Source organism: Nymphaea colorata, chromosome 11, assembly GCF_008831285.2.
Source record: "Nymphaea colorata isolate Beijing-Zhang1983 chromosome 11, ASM883128v2, whole genome shotgun sequence".
Taxonomy (NCBI): Eukaryota; Viridiplantae; Streptophyta; class Magnoliopsida; order Nymphaeales; family Nymphaeaceae; genus Nymphaea; species Nymphaea colorata.
The window spans coordinates 5,911,380-5,931,695 of NC_045148.1; the positions used below are offsets into that span (position 1 = coordinate 5,911,380).

Genomic DNA, 20,316 nt, shown 5'->3' on the forward strand with positions numbered 1-20,316 from the left:
TATATAGAATTGAACTCAATCATCAGTATATTTCTGAATAACTGAATGCAAATACGACTCGAATATCTTACACTATCATCCAAACCATTGACATCCTCAGCAGGAAACTGATCATATTGAAAACAAAAGCATGAATTGAACACGTACTCCAAAGAAAAAAAAAAGTTTCAGAAACATTTTTCTGGAACGAGAAATAATAGGAAGAGGTCCTATTTGTTTTGATGGTCGAGTAGTTTAGCTCCATATCCATCGGTCTTTTTTGGGGCTGTTCGACATTAAAAAGATCGTATGAATGTTTTAATATTGATTCGTAGAACACTTGAACAAGTATTTTAGGATTCATGGAGCAGTTGAACAAATACTTTATGAATCTACCCAACTCACATGGTGTTCCTATTGCCAAATGCCTCCTTTAGGTTGTGTTTGATTCCTTATAGATTTCAGATTTGAGGGAATTTCAAATCCATGATAGCTGAAATCTACAGTGTGGATTTCAGCATCTATCCCCAATGGGGATTTGAAATTAGTCTTTTTTGGGGGGTTGGGGGTGGGTGGGGATTGGGGTGTTGGACTTGAAAACAACAAATCTTAGATCACCGCGGGCAGGGGTGGAGCTAGAAATTTTTTATGAAGAGGAACAAATGATGTGTTTAAGAAACAAAGGATGTGTTTGGATACACACTTAAAAAAGGGTTTCACAACCAAAACTTCCTGTTTTAGGGGCCATTTTGCCTCCGAAATCCTGTTTTGGGAGCGTTGGCCTACAAATCTAGGTTTTGCATAACCTGGTGCCACGACAAAGGGGGGAGTGTCTCTTTTCTCTATTCAAAATGGAGTAAGTTTTGACAAAGTTGGCTGCAAGGTTAGGGGGAGTGTCTCTTTTCTCTATTCAAATTGGAGTAAGTTTTGACAAAGTTGGCTGCAAGGTTATCATCCAAACGCCAGGCTAAGCTTTCTCTCAATATCTTTCAAAACCTTTTGTGCATCCGGCTGACGCCACATTGGGTGGCTAATCAGCATCCAAGTGACGTGAGATGCAAATGGTCAGAGACAGATGGTCAAGGTTTGCCGCCTGACTTTTTGCTTTAATCAACTTTCTCATTGTCCTTATGCGCAGGCAGAAAACGCGACATCGTGGCAAATATGACTTGTAACAAAGGCGTTCAGAACTTTCATTCTGCAATAAAGAAGAGACGAAGAGAGAGCAAGCTCTTATAGGGTCTAACAAAACTCTCCTTCGTTCCCTCCTTCCGATTGTAAGAGCATCAGCCCAACATAAGCGTGGCAATGGGGAGTCGCAGTGAGAAAACCTGGCTTTACCCTCCAAGCCTTAATCACCAACAACAACGTCCGCCGGTATCATCATCAACACCAACTGTTGATCTTGTCTCAGTAGCTGATGCTGCCGCAGTCTTACAGGGCAGTGCCGGTCCAGCCATTTCCTCCGGCACCAATTCTGATATTCATATTAGTGAAGAAGAAAATTCGAAGAAAGGAGCACGGAAGCGCACAAGAACATCGAAGAAAGCACCGACCACCCTCTTCAATACGGATGTCCACAATTTCAGAGCTATGGTGCAGCAATTCACCGGCCTGAGTGCTGCCTCGTTCGTCCACGGAAATCAAGGGGGTAGCAGTCTCAGCTTTGGGCATGAAGTCAGACCCGACCATCGTCAGATCAGTCCCTCGGCTCTATCAGACATGACCCATCAACAAAAAGAGACGGGAACATCGGCAGTCTCCGGTGGCCGTCCTCGTCCAGCCAACAGCTATGGCTATTGGGGTCTTCGCTGATCTAGGGTTGCAGGTGTTGACTATGGAGAGGTGGAAGGGCAATTTCTGAAGCCACTTGTGGTGACCCAATCTCTCAATGTTTTTGCCTTTTTCATGCGGCCCTCTAATATATTCTGCATAGTTTAGTTAATGACGCATATATTTTTGTTCATGATACTTTAATATTTGTTCATGAAATTGTTCAAACCCGCAAAACCAATGAAACATAGCCCCATCTCAATTATGTAGCAACGAAAGGATATGTATCATGCTTAACGTTAATTTTTAGGATTTAGAAAATAGGTGGTTAGGTACCAAAATCCTATCATCTAGAGTTTATTATTTTTCATTGCAAAATAATAAAACTAAAATAGATAAAGATTGATTGTTGAACTTCACATTTGTCATGAATAAAATTCTACTTGATTGTTTTCGGTAAGCAGGAGGAAACCCACTGCCCAAGTGTAAGAGGTCAAAAGTCTCCTTTTATTACCTCTACTCTTAGGGTCTAAAGCTTTTTCAAGACTTGGGTGGTCCAAGGATTTACCATCAAACTTGTGTCATGCATACATGCCGCTGTTTGTTGTTTAAATGAGTCGCATCTATGAGAATCGAACTCACGACGCATTGATAGCATATCACTCAAATAAGTTTATGGAACAGCTCAGATAAGTTTATGTGAATTCTAACAGCTCTATAGGGACCCTTCGACCAGTGGGATTCACTCCACACACAACTGCCCAACAAATTAAAAATCATCGAGCAGCCTTAACTCATGCACATGCTGCATATACGAGCATCGTGGAATTTGTAGAACCACACCTTGGCTGCAGAAATAGACATATCCCATACACACACACACACACATGTATTTAGAAAAATTGAAATCAGCTGGCCACCAAATGTTGAAACCCCCACAAAAACATTATAAATTGTTGCTAAAAACGCCACAAATTGTGGCTGCACTATAAGCTGTTGCTAATTTCATTACAAGGTGTTTTGAACAATGATTTTAAAAAAATAATTTTATTATCCAACAACATCTGGCGTCCGACTGATTTCAATCTCTCTTCTCTTCTCCCTCTCTCTCTCTCTCTCTCTCTCTCTCTCTCTCTCTATATATATATATATATATATATATATATATATATATATATATATATATATATATATATATATATATATATATATCGGGATGATGAATGTTGTTAGAAGCAGTAGACGAATGCTTGTAATCCGTAATGTAAGCTCTCGAGCATTTAAAAGGAAAATCCTTCAACCAGCTGCAGCACTTTAGATGGAAGAAGAAAAGCTACTGCTGGATAGCTTTTCTTATTCACTTCTGGTAGAATAAATCCCAACTTGTACACGAATCAGTAGGGTATAATCAGCTCTTTTTGTTGCAAAATCAGCAACTGAATTATGCACTCAACTTCACCTTTTCTGCAGAATTTTGTACGCGCAAGTAAACTTGCATTTGTGGACAGGTTCCTACATTCCCTTTGAAATTGGTGCACGCAAATCAGTCATGGCGGTTTGGTCTTAAAATACAAAATTATTCTCAGCCAATGGACATTGTAAACATGTCTGCTACTTGCTTCCTTGAAGATGAATGTGATTTTTGAACTATACTCATGTAACGTAGTCTTGCATAATATGGCAGGCAACAGGATTTGACGCTATATGCAACACTGCGGGCACGGCTTTCACAAAACAAATTTGCTGGTATTTTATGAATTACTCATAAATAAGGAAGAACGGACTTCAGTTGTATTATCTTGCACACTGTGTTAGCCATCAAGTGGTATCAACCTCTGCTGATGACCTGAAACGGCTGTCTTCTTTTTCATCTTCCAAGATACTGGATCATACTAGATGAAGCTGCAATAATCACTAATGGACTTGCGAGACTCTATCTTGACACCCTAATCAGTATCATAAAATGCATTCAACATGCAGAATGTTATTGTCCGCCATTAGCATAATTCCTTGGGCGTGGATTGTCCCTCAAATATTTGACAAGCAGCTTATGTCAATAGGTAACAATTAGGTGTTCTGCTTCAATGTTCAATAGTACAGTGTACCAAATACGATAGTATGCAAACGAAGCACCTCTTAGGAAAATGGTAATAGCGCGACACTCTAATTTCTTGTTGGTTAATTCCAGGTACGATCGTAGAAATATATCATAGCAAATTCTACCAGGAAAATTTACATTTTGTGCATATTTTGGGACATCTGTTATAAAGCTTGACCAAAAAAAGGCTTAAATTCATTCGTTTAAACCCCTTCTTTCATGACCAAGAAGATGTGTAAGTCAGATTCTTGAGGAAATTGAGTGATGTCACCTTAAGAAGCTATTTGTTCCAAATTACATTCTCAACAGTACTGAGTGCATAAAAGAATCATGTGATGACCTTTTCAACCATGCGACCTAACCTATGTTATATATCGTATACTCACAAATACACAAAAACTGAAATATTGCAAATCTTCAAAACCACATCATTCCATGTAAGGCTGAAACTATGCCTGGCGGCGGATGGGCACCTGACCTGACTCAGGCCCTGGCCTGAGCATTATAAACGGCTTGATGGGCCCAGACTTGTCGGGTCAGGCCTGACCCGACAATCTAACAGGCTGGACCGGAGCACTATCGTCAGCTCGTCGGCAGCCTTGTAGGTTCAATAATTTTTTTTTGTTTTTTAAAAACAATTAAAAAAAGTAAACTGTAAACATTTTAACTTTTATTTTGGAGCAAATAGGCCTTCTATTCAGGAAAGGCCTGCCCGGTCCGAAGCCTGGTCTCGGGCCGGCCCTTTTTCCATGTAGTAATATTTGGATTGTTTTTCCTTTATTTTTTCCACAAGAAAAAGTCATCGATTTGCTATCTTTATCTTAAAGCCATATGTAAATTGGGAAAGAAAAAATTACAACAATAAAATTCATTGATCGTCACACATCAAGGGCATGGGGCTCATATATATCTAGAGGAGAGAATACTGAGAGCATATCCTCCACTCAAGAGAGACAATGTCACAGTCCTTCTCCCTTGGGATGCAGGTTACTTCGGGATCTGAGTGGTCAATGGGCAGCCACCGTTTGCAGTCTAAAAAAGTAGCACACACAAGGACTCAAACTATGAAAGCATCGTCACTGGTCAGTGCAAGTCTCAAACTGACTAGCTTTGCTATGCTCTTCGGGTTTGGGGCTGAAAGCATATGCTCCAATGAAAAGGATAAATGAAATGGATAAAGCCTTTGTCACCACTTTCTCATTGTCATGCATATATATAGACGACCTGTGATGCTCGTTGGGAGGACTGGTGCCCAGCCTCAACTTGCGAATGAAAAAGTAAAGTGGCTCCATCATGCGTACATGTTTTCCATTAAAGACAATAATATGTGAGGATTGAACTTTCACCAGACACGGCATGCTCGCCTGTCCTTAAGAGTTCTCTGGCGCGCGCTCAATTAAATAACGTTGATGTGCATTCGAAAATTGGAAGGATCTTATGCATGAGAAGAGAAAGGAGAGGAAGAGGAAAAACTATACTTGATTCTTGTTTAAGAAAACTTCTTCCACTACCGATGCAACATAAGAGGGAAATATACAAACAAAGTATAATTTACATGCTGGGGTTACATAAGCAAAAGTTATCCTAGGGCCAATTTCTTATGGTTTTTTTTTGGGTCACACCACGACAACTTTAAGTTTTCGGTACTTCTACCAAGCCGCCACACTTAGCTTTTTCACGAAACCAAAAACCAGAGCTTGTATGTATATATATATATATATATGAGCGATCCTTCAACTTGACATGTTTGTGCATCTTCTCCAACGCAAAAGCAGGTGCCCCTGAAAAATATCAAATGATAAAAGTTCAAGGACTGTAGCTAAGACTTGATGCTTCAATAAAGTTTGGAAGTGGAGTACTGGAACCAAAAGTGGGAGTAGGAAAGAGAAAAAGGTCAAACTTCTTTGGTGATTCCAAACTGGCGAATGCAGGAATTTTCTAAAACCTGCCACCTTTTGCTGGCAAGATTTCCGGAGCTAGGAAGTTTTCCTATCAGAAGTTTCGACTGTCCTATCTTGTCGTGTCCAACTTGCTCTGTTAAAATTTTCTTACCATTTCTAACAAGTAAAAGGAGCACATTTTCTTATTGAAAGGTTTTGGTTTAAAAATTTCTGCAAGGCAAAAAGAAAAAAAAAAAAAATCTTTCAGCAGATATCTTTTTACTTCTGCAAAAATAAGGCTCCAACCAACAAGAGAAAGTTTCCCTGGGGAAAAAGGAAAAGAAGGATTCTGAGAAAGAGTGCAAAGTGTGGTATATGAGAAATGGAAAGAAAAGAATCAGCTCGCTGCAGAAATATTACCTTCACAGAGCTTGCCTCCCAAAATTTTGTAAGGCATACGGTTCAGTAATACAGCGAACCTGAAAGAGGGAAGTTTAGGAAATGTTTTAGAAAGCCTATCCTGCTAGAGAAGATTCAAAATTCACAAGAAACTAAATGTCCTGTTCCACATCTGTCTTTTATATGTCATACCTTGCCACCAATTTCCCCTTGAAGCACCGTTTGAGTTAGAATTTGGGTCATCTTCACCACCATTTTTTGGAAACTGCAGTCACATGGTTGTAGGGAGGAGGAATGTTTCAATATTAACAACAATCAGATACGGGCACCGAGAAGAGTGATGCATTCAACAAATTTTTGTGAAGACTCACAATGTTAGAAGTCCCAGAGGCGTGCGATGTTGGTGCTCTAACGCACATGTCCTGACCACCGTAGTACAAAGATGAACTCAGAAAGAAGGGCTCTACTTCCTCCAACTGCTCGAACTTCTGGTTCTTGGTCTCTGAGGAGAAAGCGATAGGAGAACAAAAGTCAAGAAATAATAACAAGCACGGAAGAATACACCTTCTTTTGGTTAAAGATTTTAATAGAACGCCAAGCTAAGAGCCTAACGCCACCTAGAAAGAAGAGCTTTTCAAATCCTTTACAGCAACTCTTCAACCCTTCTGTAACACAGAAGGGTGAGAGGCAGGCACAACGCCCATGCAGAATCAGCCCAAAGTAAAAGAAATGCACGTTCCAATAACTACATCTTACTTTATAGATCTGCCATAACTTACGAAGAAAATCAACAAGATGCCAGTAAAAAACAGAAAAGTATAAAGCAGGGTCGATTCACGCACCACCAGAGCCGTATTTGGACCTAGATGATGACTCGAAATGAGAGCTCCCACCTCCCTGTTCAAGAGAGAAGATCAACGGTGTGAAGCCAATCTCTCAAATATGAGATAAGCAGAAACAGTAAAGATATAAAACCATTAAAAGAAAGAGAATGTCTAAACTGTAGACCAAAGTTGTAATGACCAATAGAATGATTTTTCGTTACAAAACAGGGAGTGGAATCAAAGCTCATTCACCAAAAACTTCGAGAAAGAAACAGATCATTGGCTACTGACATCACCAAAAAAAAAAAAAAGCCTCATGGTTATCCGCTAAACCAGTCAAACTATCCTCAGGATGTCCTGAAGATTGTCAGGGCAGAAAAATCAGATGGGAACGTATCAATAGCCAAAAGAAAACTTAGAACCATCCCCATAATTATTTCCCCTGCCCACAAAAGTCCTCGAGTGCGTAAAACCTGAAAATGAAAGATAGTAAAAAAAGAAAAGGAAGGAAGACGTCCGAGCAGCGCTGGCTGGCGTCAAAAACATTAAACAAATCAAATAAATAAAGAATGGGCATCAGATTCTTGCTTGAGGGGAAATAATTAGACACACAAAACAAGAACGACCATCTTCTTCTTTTCGTTTCTTTTCTTCACTTGCTAGAGAAGAGCAAGGCCTCACAGACGCGCGAGAGATAGAAGAGAGAGGAGGGGGGATCCACCTTGGCGGAGGACCACTGTGATGACGACGAGGAGGAAGTGGAAAACACAGATTGGAACACGCCACTTCTGCCGGCAGAAGCAGCAGGGGAATCTCTGTCGCCAAAGAGTTCCGAGATGGAGCTGGTGCTCCTTCCCTGACCCTTCTTCCCCTGTCCTCCAACGTACTGGTGGTGGTGATGGCCGCTCCTCTCCATGTCTCTCCAACCAACCAAAACCCCAACCACCAAAAAAGATCTTTGGATAAAACCCCAACTGCCAAAAACCAACCAGGGAGGGAAAAAGAGAGCGACAGAAGCCCGACTCTTCAACCACAAACCAACAAAACAACTCCCCAAGTAGCTTTTTGTCACCTCTCCCTCTCTCTCTACCTCTCTCGATCTTCCTTCTTCCCACCCTTAGCTCTTTACCCCTAATATCTATCTCCCCAAGTCCCAAAGTTACTGCTGCACACCACTCTCTCTGCTGCTAAGAATGTCTGCCAACTGCTTGCCCGAAGCACACCTCTCTTCCCATGTGAAGAGTGCATAGGAAACCCCACAATTTATAACGGATGAGGTTCAGAATCCTATCCCTCTTTTGTCCATGTCCTCAAAGTTACCTTTTTTGACTTCTCTTTTTATCGGTTGGGTTCTCCCCTGCCTCATATCTCTCCATTCTATATATAAATATGATAAATATCTGGACATTTATGTATAAAAGAAAGAGAAGAGTGTGTATTCGTGGACCCCAGAGCTTACTTTGACGAGACGCGTGTAGGCCGTATCCAGGAAGGCATGGGGAGAGTTTGAATGGATAAAACCATGGATATATAGACTATTTCCTACGTGTGTGGTGTCAGCACGGAATAGGGAAATAACGTTACGGGAGGCGAAAGTTGAAATCCTTTAACGATAAGGCAACTACTGACTGACATGAAGCGGCTCCGACTTCGGTTTAATGTCTAGGGAAACGAAAGATCAAAAGGTTTCTTGGAAATGTTTCTGTGACTTGTGGTCACCAGAGAGAGAGAGAGAGCATGATTTTGGGAAGAATATCCGGATTTTATTTGGTTACTGTTTGAGGTGCAATGAATTTTTGTTAGCAATTAATAATAGAAGTCTAAAATTAAACAATTATGCTTGTTTGGATGAAGAGAAAAAGATTGAAAGGGTGGTCATTTCTGTGTTCAGTTGTTCAAACAAGAAGGAGAGAGAAAAACAATATATATATATGGATGCAAGGAAAAAAAAGTCAATGTAAATCCAATCCTTCAAAAATTGAATAAATTGAGACTGAAAGAAAAGATATATGACATCCTTTCCTTTCCTTGTCTCTCCTTTTTTTTTTTCTTTCATTTCCTTTTCATCCATTTTAATTCCTCCTTTTCCCTCCATACAAACATGGGCATTAGAGTTTCATTCATTTTGGTTGTTTATGCCATTTCTTTGTTCAGACTTTCTTTGTGATCATAAATATGAGAACTCTGAGCAATTAATGGTCTAACTCAAGAAGAGAGATATATAAATAAAGCCAATGAGCTAAAACAGGGACATGAGAATCTGCTGGAGTTGATTGCCTATAATATTTGCCAGTTGAGATTAACCACCTTATGCCAGTATCTTTAAAACAAATTAGAATGGGGCTGAATAAGCTGTTCCAAATCCAATCAGTTACAATCACTACTATTTAGACAATGTCAATTTTTAGTGATTTAATATTGATTATTATTTATCTCAAATTAATGCAGTCCCACAGTAGCTATCATTTACCTTGTGTTCTTACTTTCTACCTAAGTCACATGGATACTGGTATGGATAGAGATATAGCGTGCAGGTGGGCAGTTTTGAAAAATGTGGGTATAGTTCGCTCTACAGCTCTTATCAAGGATGTTCATTGTTCCATCGATCTGGGGAATTGGGACGACATACAATTAGGGGCCGTTTGTTGTGTTGGTTTTAGGTATACATAATCTTAGCAGAAGAGATATTGCATGTAAATTTTCAAGTGTGCATTGCATTGGAAATACTTGAGTTTGTAATTCATATTCTAGAAGAGGTTCTGTCCTACGCAGATAAATTTTTATATATCTATCTTGCAAATTCTTTTAAAAGACTTAATTGGGGTCCTCGGATGGCTAAATTAATCTCCTCATTTAATTGATGTTGAAAGAAAAAGGAAAATGGAGTAAAATATTTCTATGCTTTTACTATCATATAGAAAATCTTCGAAGTTCTTCATAAGCTCAGAAGAGAGTATTCAATTATATTAAATAAAATAGGAAAATGTTGAAAGATAATTAAACTAGTCATGATGTTGACACATTCTGAAACTATACAATTTTCTCATTCAACAAGAGGTATGTTTAAGCTCCTCAGTAGAATATTGGCGAACTTATTAGAAGGCAGAAACATGTTTATAATTTGCAGCTTTTTGAGTAAAACCAATCAGGTTGTGACTCCATCCAGGTTGAGAAGAAAATTGGTAGATGATTTGGAAGTAGATGTTTTGAACAAGCCTAGTGTGAGACAACACAATTTGTTAATTTACACAAACCATCTGAGTATGTGTTGAATCAACTGAGTTTAACTTGTTGATTTCTAGCATCGAGTCCCAAAGGAGAGGCCCATTAAAGCTTGGCTAACTTGACCAAGCACCGATGTTGTCTAGGAATCGGCAGGCAAGTCGTTAATGATAAGAACCATGGTAGAGTAGGTTAGGAGAGGTTTTTTTTTTAATGATTTTGAACATATACTACAACAAGATTTTCACCCATTACTAGCACTACAAAAGAAGATGGATTCACTTATGTGTGCGAAGGAAGACATCGGTGAAAACTCACTTTTACTGACATCCAGGTCTACATGTTGGTGAAAACTACTTCACTAACATCCGAGGGTAAACATCTACATTATAAAGGGGGAAAACATCAGCAAAAGCATTATTGAGGTGACTTCTGACGTGAAGAGAAATGGCAGAGTCAAGCCACAGGCAATACGTCAATGAGTACGCACTTTCCTTGTTGCCAAAACAAAAAAGTGTCAGTAATGCTTTAACCAGCATCATGCCCAATGACTATTATTTGCATCAAAACTAAGCAATAGTGACGATCAGATTGCATCAACGAAGGCCTCAATGTGTGAATATGCATCAATGAGTACTTTCCTAGTAACATGTTCTTTACGTCACAAAAAACTCTTAAATTTCCAATATATTGACAGTTACTGTGTTATATTGATAGTACACTTAGATTTTCAGTAGCATTTTTTGGTCATGCAACTGAAGACCCAGAATTTTCAGTGGCATCTCCCTTCCTATCCCCAACAAGGACAGACATGCAGGGGAGGCCATTGCCTCCCACCATTCCAGCGTTGTAAGGTATTGAAGCCCCTTTATCATGACTGTTTGATCAAGTTGATGGATGGCCAGCCTATTATTGTATGGACAATTTTATATGTATAGTTAGTGTTCACTGGCTATATATATATATATATATATATATATATATATATATATATATATATATATATATATATATATGTGCACCCCCCCCCATTTTTACCCTTAGCCTATTGAAGAGTGAGGGTCACTAAGGATGCATCACCAGACACAAGGGAAAAGAGACCACCAGAAATGCATTACTAGAGGTAAAATGTGTGGGAAAAAAGAAAAAAGAGTGGAAACCTTATCTAATACAACAACATGCATCAAACACAACCTTGGGCATCACTAGTCATACTAAAGGCCGCTGATAGTAAAGCATAAGTGATTGTGATACTATCTTCAACGTGAGTCCAGCTGCACGCAACAAAGACATTGTCCATTTTAGGCCTGAGCACAAAAGTGTTAGAGATGAGCAACTATTTCTGATGCAACATTGACTAAGACCAATCGGGAAACCCTAAAGTTGGACTTGGTGCAACAAAGGACTGGGTCATTAGGTCAGTGAGTTGACTCCAACTCGGCCAAGTCAAATTATAAATTTTAAGTGATGAACAATTGGAACTATCTACAAAATAATAAGTAATTACCAGCTACATACATATAAACAACTTTAATTTATGGGAACTAAACAAATTACAATTGACAACTACGAAATAAAAATTAAGTATCAACAAGTTAACAAGTAGTGCACAACATTTATGCACAACATTTATGATATGACATGCTAGCAATACTGTAGCAAATACAATTCCAAATAATTGCAAAATCTACGAAACATAAATTTATATAATAAAATCACTTACATATACAATAACTAATATGACATAAAAGTTAAAAGTAAATACAAACTTAAAGTCTTAAAGAGTCATGGTGCATACCTCCTCCTATTGACCGAAACATATTTTAAAACATGAAATGCCCATTTGACCAACTAGCCTTTGGTAGACATGTCATGAAGGCAAGTATTCAAAAGCAGGTTGGAGTATGTGAGCCCCATTCTTACTGCATATGCATGCAAGCACCTACCTTCTCTACTGTCGCACTAAGTAAGACTTTTCTTTTGTGAAAGCCTAATATGAGAACTCCACAATGTTTTAAATAAAAAAAATGATTTCTGAATTATTTCTATGCATGAGATGTTAGAAACTACCAAGTGATTAAGAATTCATATGTTGATGAACAAATCCTAAAGATGAAGAGTTGAATATTATTTGTAATGATATGGCTAGAATTAACTCAAACAGTTGGTCTAACAAATCAAAACATGTCAGAACGCAAGATATACACATTTCTTTGTATGAATTTCTTAATACCAGTAAAATTGTAAAATGAAATAGAGCCTAATGAAGAACCATTTTTTGTTGTGTCGAGATAATTATGTAAATTGAGTTTCAATTTTGAAGCACATAATCTATAAAATGATGCATGACAATAGTAAATGACACCTAATATTTGAAAAATATTATATAATTAGAAATTTAGGCAAGAAAAAAGGGAACAAGTGACCCACTAGAGGGCTTCTTAGCATTGTCTTCCTTTCCAAAGGTACATCGCAGTTTGGGTCACCATCCAACACCACAACACTCCTAGATGGACATTGTGGATGGGGGTTTTGGGTAAGAAAACAATGTGCAGAATTTGAATGCTGTTTTATCTGTAGGGAGGTAGTGTATTGTTGCCTCTTATAAACACATTTGAAGAGATAAAACTTCATTTCTAATGGATCATCCTCAATTGTTTCATCCATGGAACTAAAAAAGTAAGTGTTGAATCTCATTTTGCCATTGAATGATTAAAAAAGCTATGGAAGACATCTGAAACCCCAAAGCTTACTACTTTTGGTAAGGGTGGCTTCATGGTTTGGTTTTCTCAGACAGAGAGTATGTGGTTGGCTTTATGGGAGATATCTTGGAGGCTCATCGATAAATCTTTCATTGTCAATAGATGATCTCTTTCTTTGGATATGGAGGTTGAAACAACTTTTTCAAAATCCATATTTAGATTCAAACTATCGAATCTTGGGTCTCTTTAGTGGAATGATAAATTTTTCATGACCGTTGCTAAGCCTCTAAATGTGAGTCTCGTATCCATCAACCCATTTACAACATACCTACTTAGAAAATCGTATATTTGGAATTTGTGTTGAGATTCCCATAACTTTCAACCTATAAGTTAGATTGAAATTTTTATTGAGGAAGGAGAGGTTCTTTTATAGTAGATTCACTACAAGGGGAGGATGGAGCACTATCCTAGGTGTAAATCTAAAAGAATCTTTTAGAGAAATCCTCAAAATCACAACATGAATAAGAAAATAGTAATAACTAGAATGACTCTATTGTGACATTGATCGAATTTTAGTTGAATGGAAAGCAACCTAAAGAGATAAAGAACCATCAGGAACAAATATTGAAACATCTAATCACTTCAACCAACTTAATCGATTGGAGAAAGCAGATGGACAAGTGGATCTTGAAGACGTGGTGAGGCTGCTGCCCTAGAATTGCTCTAGTCCCGCCTACATCCTGAGACCCTGACCATGAAAGTGAACAAAAAGTAATGCATATGTTTGTAATTGAAGAACCAAAACTTCTACCTAGGTTCATCTTTATTAGTGCCAAAAAAGATGTTCCGAACAATGAAGAATAAGGGTCTTCTGCAACAGTGGCAATCCAAACCAAATTAAGACATTGAAGGAACAAAGTGTTCAGATTCAAAGCCCATCATAAATTGCCTTCAATATCAGAATGGAAATCCCTCGCTGATATCCAGACCATTGGCGCAAGTTCTCAAAGGGAGAAGCACAACAACTACTCGTATATAGTTCTACCTATCGTCATTCTAGTAAGGAGAAGGACAACTATTCCCTACATGAAAACCCTCACGCAAGGGAGGCCCCTAAAAGCTACAGAGTACATGCACAATTTATTGTTTTTGTTTGATACTACTTTTTTTATGCTGAAATTTCTCTTGCCTATATGTCAATATTCTAAAGATGCATGGTTTATGAATGACATAAGAGTTTAGATATTCTGGTACAATCATTAGGGTATGGAGCTCATTTACTCTTAGCTACTGGTCTATCAAACACTATTCTTTTTGCTCTTTCTGTAGTTTTGAGAGGAAAGCAGATAAGTTTAATTTGTGGTCATTAGGGCATACATGAGTTTGAATTTGATTGAGAATAGATCAATTTCTAGCTCCGAGACAGATTGTCGAAAATGTGGCTTATTCTTGTGTTGTTATTGGATATTTTAATTCATTATGATATGCAGGTGGTAAGACTGGCCAAACCTGCAACTAAAAATCTTGTGATGTCTTTAATACTTTTTTAGTATATTATAACCTTACAATTTTGGATAATATGATAACCAACTTCACCTGATCCAATAACCATATAGGCCTAGAGAAGATTCAATGTTGCTTTGACTATTATCTTTTGAACTCTTATTGGATGGATGTTTTTGAAGGTTGATTTAAATTGAAAGTCTTTCCCAGATACGTCTTAGATAATAGTGTGCTCTATTCATTCATTAGTGATCATACTGTTAACCACTTTGACAAAAGAATATTTGAATATATACTAAGGTAGGAAAGATATCTGTCACCAAATTATTGTAGCAAAATGAGATCTTCCAATACAAGGATATTCAATGATCTGAGTGTTGGCAAACTAGAAATAGTTAGAAAATCATTAATCAAGTAGAACATGAGACAATAGGGCAATATTTCAGAGAAAAATAACATCCTTACAATTGAACTCATAGATCTATAATCTACTGATGCTAATGTGGATTTCATAACATGAATTTATAAAATCATGCTTCACTAAGAACTTATTAAAGCATTGGATGATAAAGAACTTATACAAAAACAAAAATTCTGGGCGAAATGGATCAATGAATTAAACACAATACTAAATTCACCTATGAAGTAATTAAAGGTCATGGGCATGCTAACTGCATAGAGGAAATGGAATGACCTAATGACCTAGTCAGAGACCTTGAGATTATTAGAGGGATCTACAAGTCTTTTTTTTCCGTCCCTTCTTATTCAATATTTTTCCAGAAGTATCATTTTAGAAAATATTAAAGAAGGGAGATTGTTGGCAATGAAGAAAGTCAAGATTTTATACACTTGACTTTCAATGAGAAAGGGAGAAATGTGGTTTTTTTTATTGATAAATGTAGTGCTCTAGGCCTTAGTTTTTATACATTAATGGCAAGAACATCATCTTCTCGATCAAAGATTTCTTTAGAATTAGCAACTTGGTGAGCAACTTAAACAAATTTCTTATCATTTTAATAGCGAAAGTAGAATGCACATGCAAACCTAAAAACTTCCATAAGATTGTTTTATGTAATGTTTTATATAGTTTATCTCGAAAAGCATAGGTAACAAAATGAGGAAAACACTAGCTCTTTTCATCTTCCCTGAGCATAGTGAATTCTTAAAGGATATAAGAATCACATATCATATGGTTGTTGCTCATGAAGTCATCCAAAACTTAACTATTTTCAACATCATGCAGTTGGTTCAACAGTTGGTATGAAAGTGGACCTTTCTAAGGCTTATGACAGTTTTAGCTAGAGTTTTTGCTTAACTCCTTGCTCGCTTTGGGTTTTCATCCACAATTGGTTTAGAGAATTATAACATGTATGTCTACCATGTCCTTTTACGTGCTTATTAAAGGAGTTAGTGGAGATTCCATTTAGGCTTCTAGAGGGATTTGTTAGGGAGATCCATGTCTCTTATTTGTTCATCACTGTCATAGAGATCCCATAATATCATCTCCATAGTCTATGTGAAGAAGACAAGGTCCTCTCACCACCCCCAATTTCCTACTAGGTAACGCTCTAGCTAGGATTTTATATGTTGACAACATCTTGTGCTTTTCTATTACAGCTAAGTCCTTCATATAAGTCATTGGTGATGCCTTCAAGAAGTTTTTTCGTACTTTTAGCCTCCTTGCAATGAAGTCAAGTCAAACCTATGTTTGATATTGATAGTAACATGCAAATCATGTTGAAAAACATTGTAAGTGGAGTTTCTCTTGAACTTCCTACTCATTATTTACATTTTCCTTTATTCATTGAAATGATGTCATAACAACAGTGTGGTGTGTTATAGAATAAGATTGGAAGAGTCAAGTTCTCTCATATTTTGACCTTCCTTGGCTTTTGAAGAACATGTTGAAGAGTCACACGTCTATCAAGGACCATGTTGAATGGAGCATTGGAAATTGGCTGAGCATGTAGTTCTAGATTGATAGGTGGAATTCTGGTATGCCTATATCGAAGGTGCTTGCAGATAATTTCCTTTGGGTATATCCCACCATCCACTTTCATATTCATCATATAAGTGTTTTCCTAGATGTAGTGGACTGAAATGGGTCTATTGTTAAAGTTATTATGGAGAAGCTTTAAAATTTTTTTAGATGGACTTGAACTCAATGCCAAACAGACTGGTGTGGAATGGCAGTGAGATTGACAAAATTTCAAGAAATGTTATATGAAACTATATTCGATTTACTTCCCCTCTCAAGGATGAAATGAGTGGATATGGAGCCCATGCCATACTTCGACGTAAGTGTCCCTTTTACTTAGCATATGAAAACAAGCTTTATAGGCAAGATAGATAGAAAAAGTTTGGATTCTATTTCCCTAACCATTGCATTTTATGTTTCTGTTATGAAGAGAACTTGTGGCACATTCTAGTTGGGTGTAATTATGTTGCTAATGCATGGTACATTGTTATCTAGAAATTTGAAAAAAGAAGACTCCCTCATTGTAATGTCATCCAAGAATAGAAGAAACTGAGTGCTACTTCCTTTAAAAGCGGTTGGTTGAGCAAGTGTTGAAAGCTAATGTTCCCCGTGGCTATTTGGAACCTTTGGGCATGGAGGAATTAGGCTTTCCATAGGGATGTTACTCTTTTAGTTGCGTGCATTAAACGGGCAGTTTGGTCTACTTGTGTTGACGTGATTCTGGCTGAGGACTGAAATGTATATAGGAGCGATGTGGATTTGTGGCTCAAGTATGACTTGCTAGTTGACCCCTGGCCAGTGGTGAGCAGATGTGGTATCTATGTTCATATCCTTTTCTTAAAGATTGCATGACACTCAGAATAGAAGGTGCCATTAGCAGAAGAGAAAATGTCATATGTCAGGCTAAAGTTTTTTGGGAGTTAGATGACCTCATCCTTCTGGAGTTCTATCCTACTGCATTCAACAAATAGATGACCCCTCTCCTTGTGTTGGCATTGTATCCAACAATTGTGCATGGAAGAAGATCCTTAAAAAACCCCTGAAGGAAGAAGAAATCTCTCATTTCGCTTGCTTCCACCTAAATAATTTTTGGTTGTTGAGGGAAATATTCCCCTCCAAGTCATTGACAGAATGTTTGTTCCAATGACCTGTGAACTTAGTTCATCCTGAGGATTAATGAGGCGCCTTTGTCCTTTTTTTTTTGTAATTACTATTTAACTCCTTTGGCACTATGTTTTTGTTCTCTTACAATGGTGCTGCTCTTAAGGAGCTTAGTTTATTCTTTTGTACATTTTTTTTTATCAATAAAAGGTCAAGGAGACCTATCTCCTGCAGTTTTGTATCTGAACTAAGACCAATAATAGTAATAGCAAAAGAAAGTTTTCAAATTACACCTAAACAATGGGAAAACATCGACCTGACTTTAACAACATTTTCTGGATGTGCTTTTGAAATTTTGGTAACACAACAAAACCAGGAAATACTAAATACCTCCCAAACTCAAGTAATTGTTCACAAGTAAACCAGAAAACTGAGTAAAAATCTATTAAGTTCCTGGATGGGTGGGGGGTTCATCTCTACCACCTGGAAAGAAGTCTAAAGGCCCCCTATTCCCTCTACCTTCTGGGTCGTAAGTTGGGTCAGCATCAACAATAAAGATGGTACACCTTTGAACATGAATGTCACGCCCCACTTGTAGACGGACATTTGTAAATAAATAATATAGTAACTAATAAGCTCTTGGGGTAGGCCTAAAAGGTAGGTGGGATTAGGAAGTTAGGGATAGAGCACGTAGAAGGGAGATTTTGGGGACTTGTATGAGCCCACTACTGAGGATGCGTATCCGTATCATAAGGAAAAGTAAACTTTCCAATCACCTTATCACCAGTAGGATAGGCATGAAAGGATCTCAATCCAAATCCTTCCTACATCTTTATGCTAACTCTTTTCTTTCTGGTCATATAGTTTTTAAAATTTTCATTATCCTAGTTTATATTAAAATCGAAAAGTTAAAAGATACTTAATCCTATGCGGGAAGAAAAAGAAAGAAACGGAGTCCCTATCACCGTCTTGAATGATTGTGAAAAAGTAGAATGCTAGGATACGGGTTCCCCTCCATTGCATATTATTAAAATAAATTTTCCTAGAAAAGCTGGAGTTCTCCATAGAATGAGTGCCACAAGTTGCCATCCGTCGGGCCTACTTAGCACCATTACTTCAGACATTTTATATCGTTATTGGATTTTAAGTCGAAAGTTCTTTATTTTAAATGCTTGATGCACAAAAAGTATTGAACTTTGCCAACTTTAAATTCAAAATACGAGCATAAAGCATTTAAAGTATGCGTGCACATGGCTGTTAGTTTTCCAATTTTATAACCCAGCCAAGTCCAAACCAAGCTGTCAGGACCAAAATCTCAACCTTGTATACCTAAATAACAAGTCATTTTACATGAAACGTCATACAATAACATGCTGTATATGTTTGGTTATTTTAGTCATTTAAAAAACAAGTAAAGGAAAACGCATAGTTGCTATTGGTTAGCAAGCAAATGTGAGTCTGGAGCCCTGATTCCTACTCTTCATATATATTTGGTTTTTCTTTTTTTTGAGGACGAGTGTTTGATCCTACCACTTGACTAGAGAGCCTAAGCTTCCACCCTTTTCCCTCCCTCTTTCGGATTGTCTTGGAGTGGTAACCCCACCATGTTTCAACTTACATATTTGCACTCCATTCTTTTGTAGCACAAAAAATTGATGCCTTGAGAATGCCAAAGGAGAACTTGCTGCCTACTAACCTTTGTCTCGTCCATTGCACCAATCCCTTAGGGATGTCCATATATATTTGGTTTGCTTAAGCTATTTTACAAGTTTGAAAGAACCACAAGTAGCTTCGCCTGTTTTCTACCCCCATATATTTTTAAGCTGCTATAAGATACTATACAAATAGGCATCCATTTAATTTCAGACTTCAAGTGCAGGAATGATGTGACATGGGTAACAAACTTTTAGTATTCACATCGCCATCTAATCAAATCTAAATTCATACCATGAGAGGATTTTTTTACTACGATTGTCAAAGGACATCCAACAACATGCTTACATGTAAAACTTTTTGCAAAACTTTAAGAAACAAAAGAATTTTGAAGGAAGCATACATAGGTTGTTTGAATTTCCTTCCAATAAAATTGGAGGATCATTGACTAATCAGTAGCAACAAGAAGTCACTGTCAAAGACAAAACCGTCGTTTTTGAAAATGACTGGATAAAAATGTTAAAAACAATGAGAACAAAAAAACCCGTCTTTTTCCTATTTAAAAAAAAAACTCTAAAAATTTCGTGTTTTTCTCGTTATTTTGGTTTTAAAGTTTAAAACTTAAGTTAAATAATCTTTTTTCATTTCTTTCCTTACTAAAACATCATTTTTATCATATTATTAAGTCACTTTTTATGATTTTGTTTTTTTTCTTAAATTTTACTTTTTCCAAATTTTTAGTTTTTTTTTATAAATTACCGAACTTTTGCCAAAATTTTCAGCTTAATTTGCCAAAAAATACCTAAGAAAAACCTCATCGTTTGAAATCCACCAAACGGTAATTGCGACATTAATGCAAGAAATATATTGTTATCTGCCAAACGAAATTCAGACACTAGTTTTAGCATGCTGCAAATCAAATTGATGAATGGCTACCAGGAGGACCTTACATGCACTTACATGGCGATGAATGCCAGATGGAACAATGGGTTATGCATATGTTATAAGCTTAATGAAATGGCAGGCAACCTGATCTATTTATTCAATACGTATGTTGTGCGTCACCAATTAATTAAGTGTTCAAACGTCTAACACAATAAATCCTTTTTCATTCTCTAATTAACAAATCATCACATTTATGGTACATCTTTAAAGTAATTAAGATTAAGAATATGACAGATCGACAGATCATAATACATCAAAA

General features: G+C 37.3%; 2 protein-coding genes across 3 annotated transcripts; one reads left to right on the forward strand and one right to left on the reverse strand.

The window, feature by feature from the left end:
• The first annotated feature begins 1,200 nt into the window (after positions 1 to 1,200).
• LOC116264785 (uncharacterized) lies at positions 1,201 to 2,020 on the forward strand. The gene has a single exon (XM_031645172.1). It carries the CDS (start codon positions 1,288 to 1,290, stop codon positions 1,792 to 1,794), a length of 507 nt encoding a protein of 168 aa, XP_031501032.1. The 5' UTR covers positions 1,201 to 1,287; the 3' UTR covers positions 1,795 to 2,020.
• A 3,313-nt stretch (positions 2,021 to 5,333) lies between these two features.
• LOC116264596 (uncharacterized) lies at positions 5,334 to 8,180 on the reverse strand. Of its 2 annotated transcripts, none has more exons than XM_031644907.2 (6): positions 7,675 to 8,180; positions 6,972 to 7,026; positions 6,501 to 6,631; positions 6,322 to 6,394; positions 6,151 to 6,209; positions 5,334 to 5,631 (listed from the first exon to the last, which is right to left on the reverse strand). In XM_031644907.2, the coding sequence occupies exons 1-5, from the start codon at positions 7,867 to 7,869 to the stop codon at positions 6,193 to 6,195; spliced, it is 471 nt and encodes a 156-aa protein (XP_031500767.1). In that variant the 5' UTR covers positions 7,870 to 8,180; the 3' UTR covers positions 5,334 to 5,631; positions 6,151 to 6,192. The 2 variants fall into 2 exon arrangements, with proteins under 2 accessions (XP_031500767.1, XP_031500768.1); XM_031644908.2 differs by lacking the exon at positions 5,334 to 5,631 and adding an exon at positions 5,640 to 6,054.
• Positions 8,181 to 20,316: the final 12,136 nt, after the last annotated feature.

Coding starts and splice junctions, on each gene's coding strand:
- LOC116264785 (XM_031645172.1), top strand. CDS start 1,288: ATGGGGAGTCGCAGTGAGAAAACCTGGCTTTACCCTCCAAGCCTTAAT.
- LOC116264596 (XM_031644907.2), bottom strand. CDS start 7,869: ATGGAGAGGAGCGGCCATCACCACCACCAGTACGTTGGAGGACAGGGG. Junction 7,027..7,674: donor CACAGTGGTCCTCCGCCAAG/GTGGATCCCCCC, acceptor TCTCTTGAACAG/GGAGGTGGGAGCTCTCATTT. Junction 6,632..6,971: donor GTCCAAATACGGCTCTGGTG/GTGCGTGAATCG, acceptor CTTTCTCCTCAG/AGACCAAGAACCAGAAGTTC.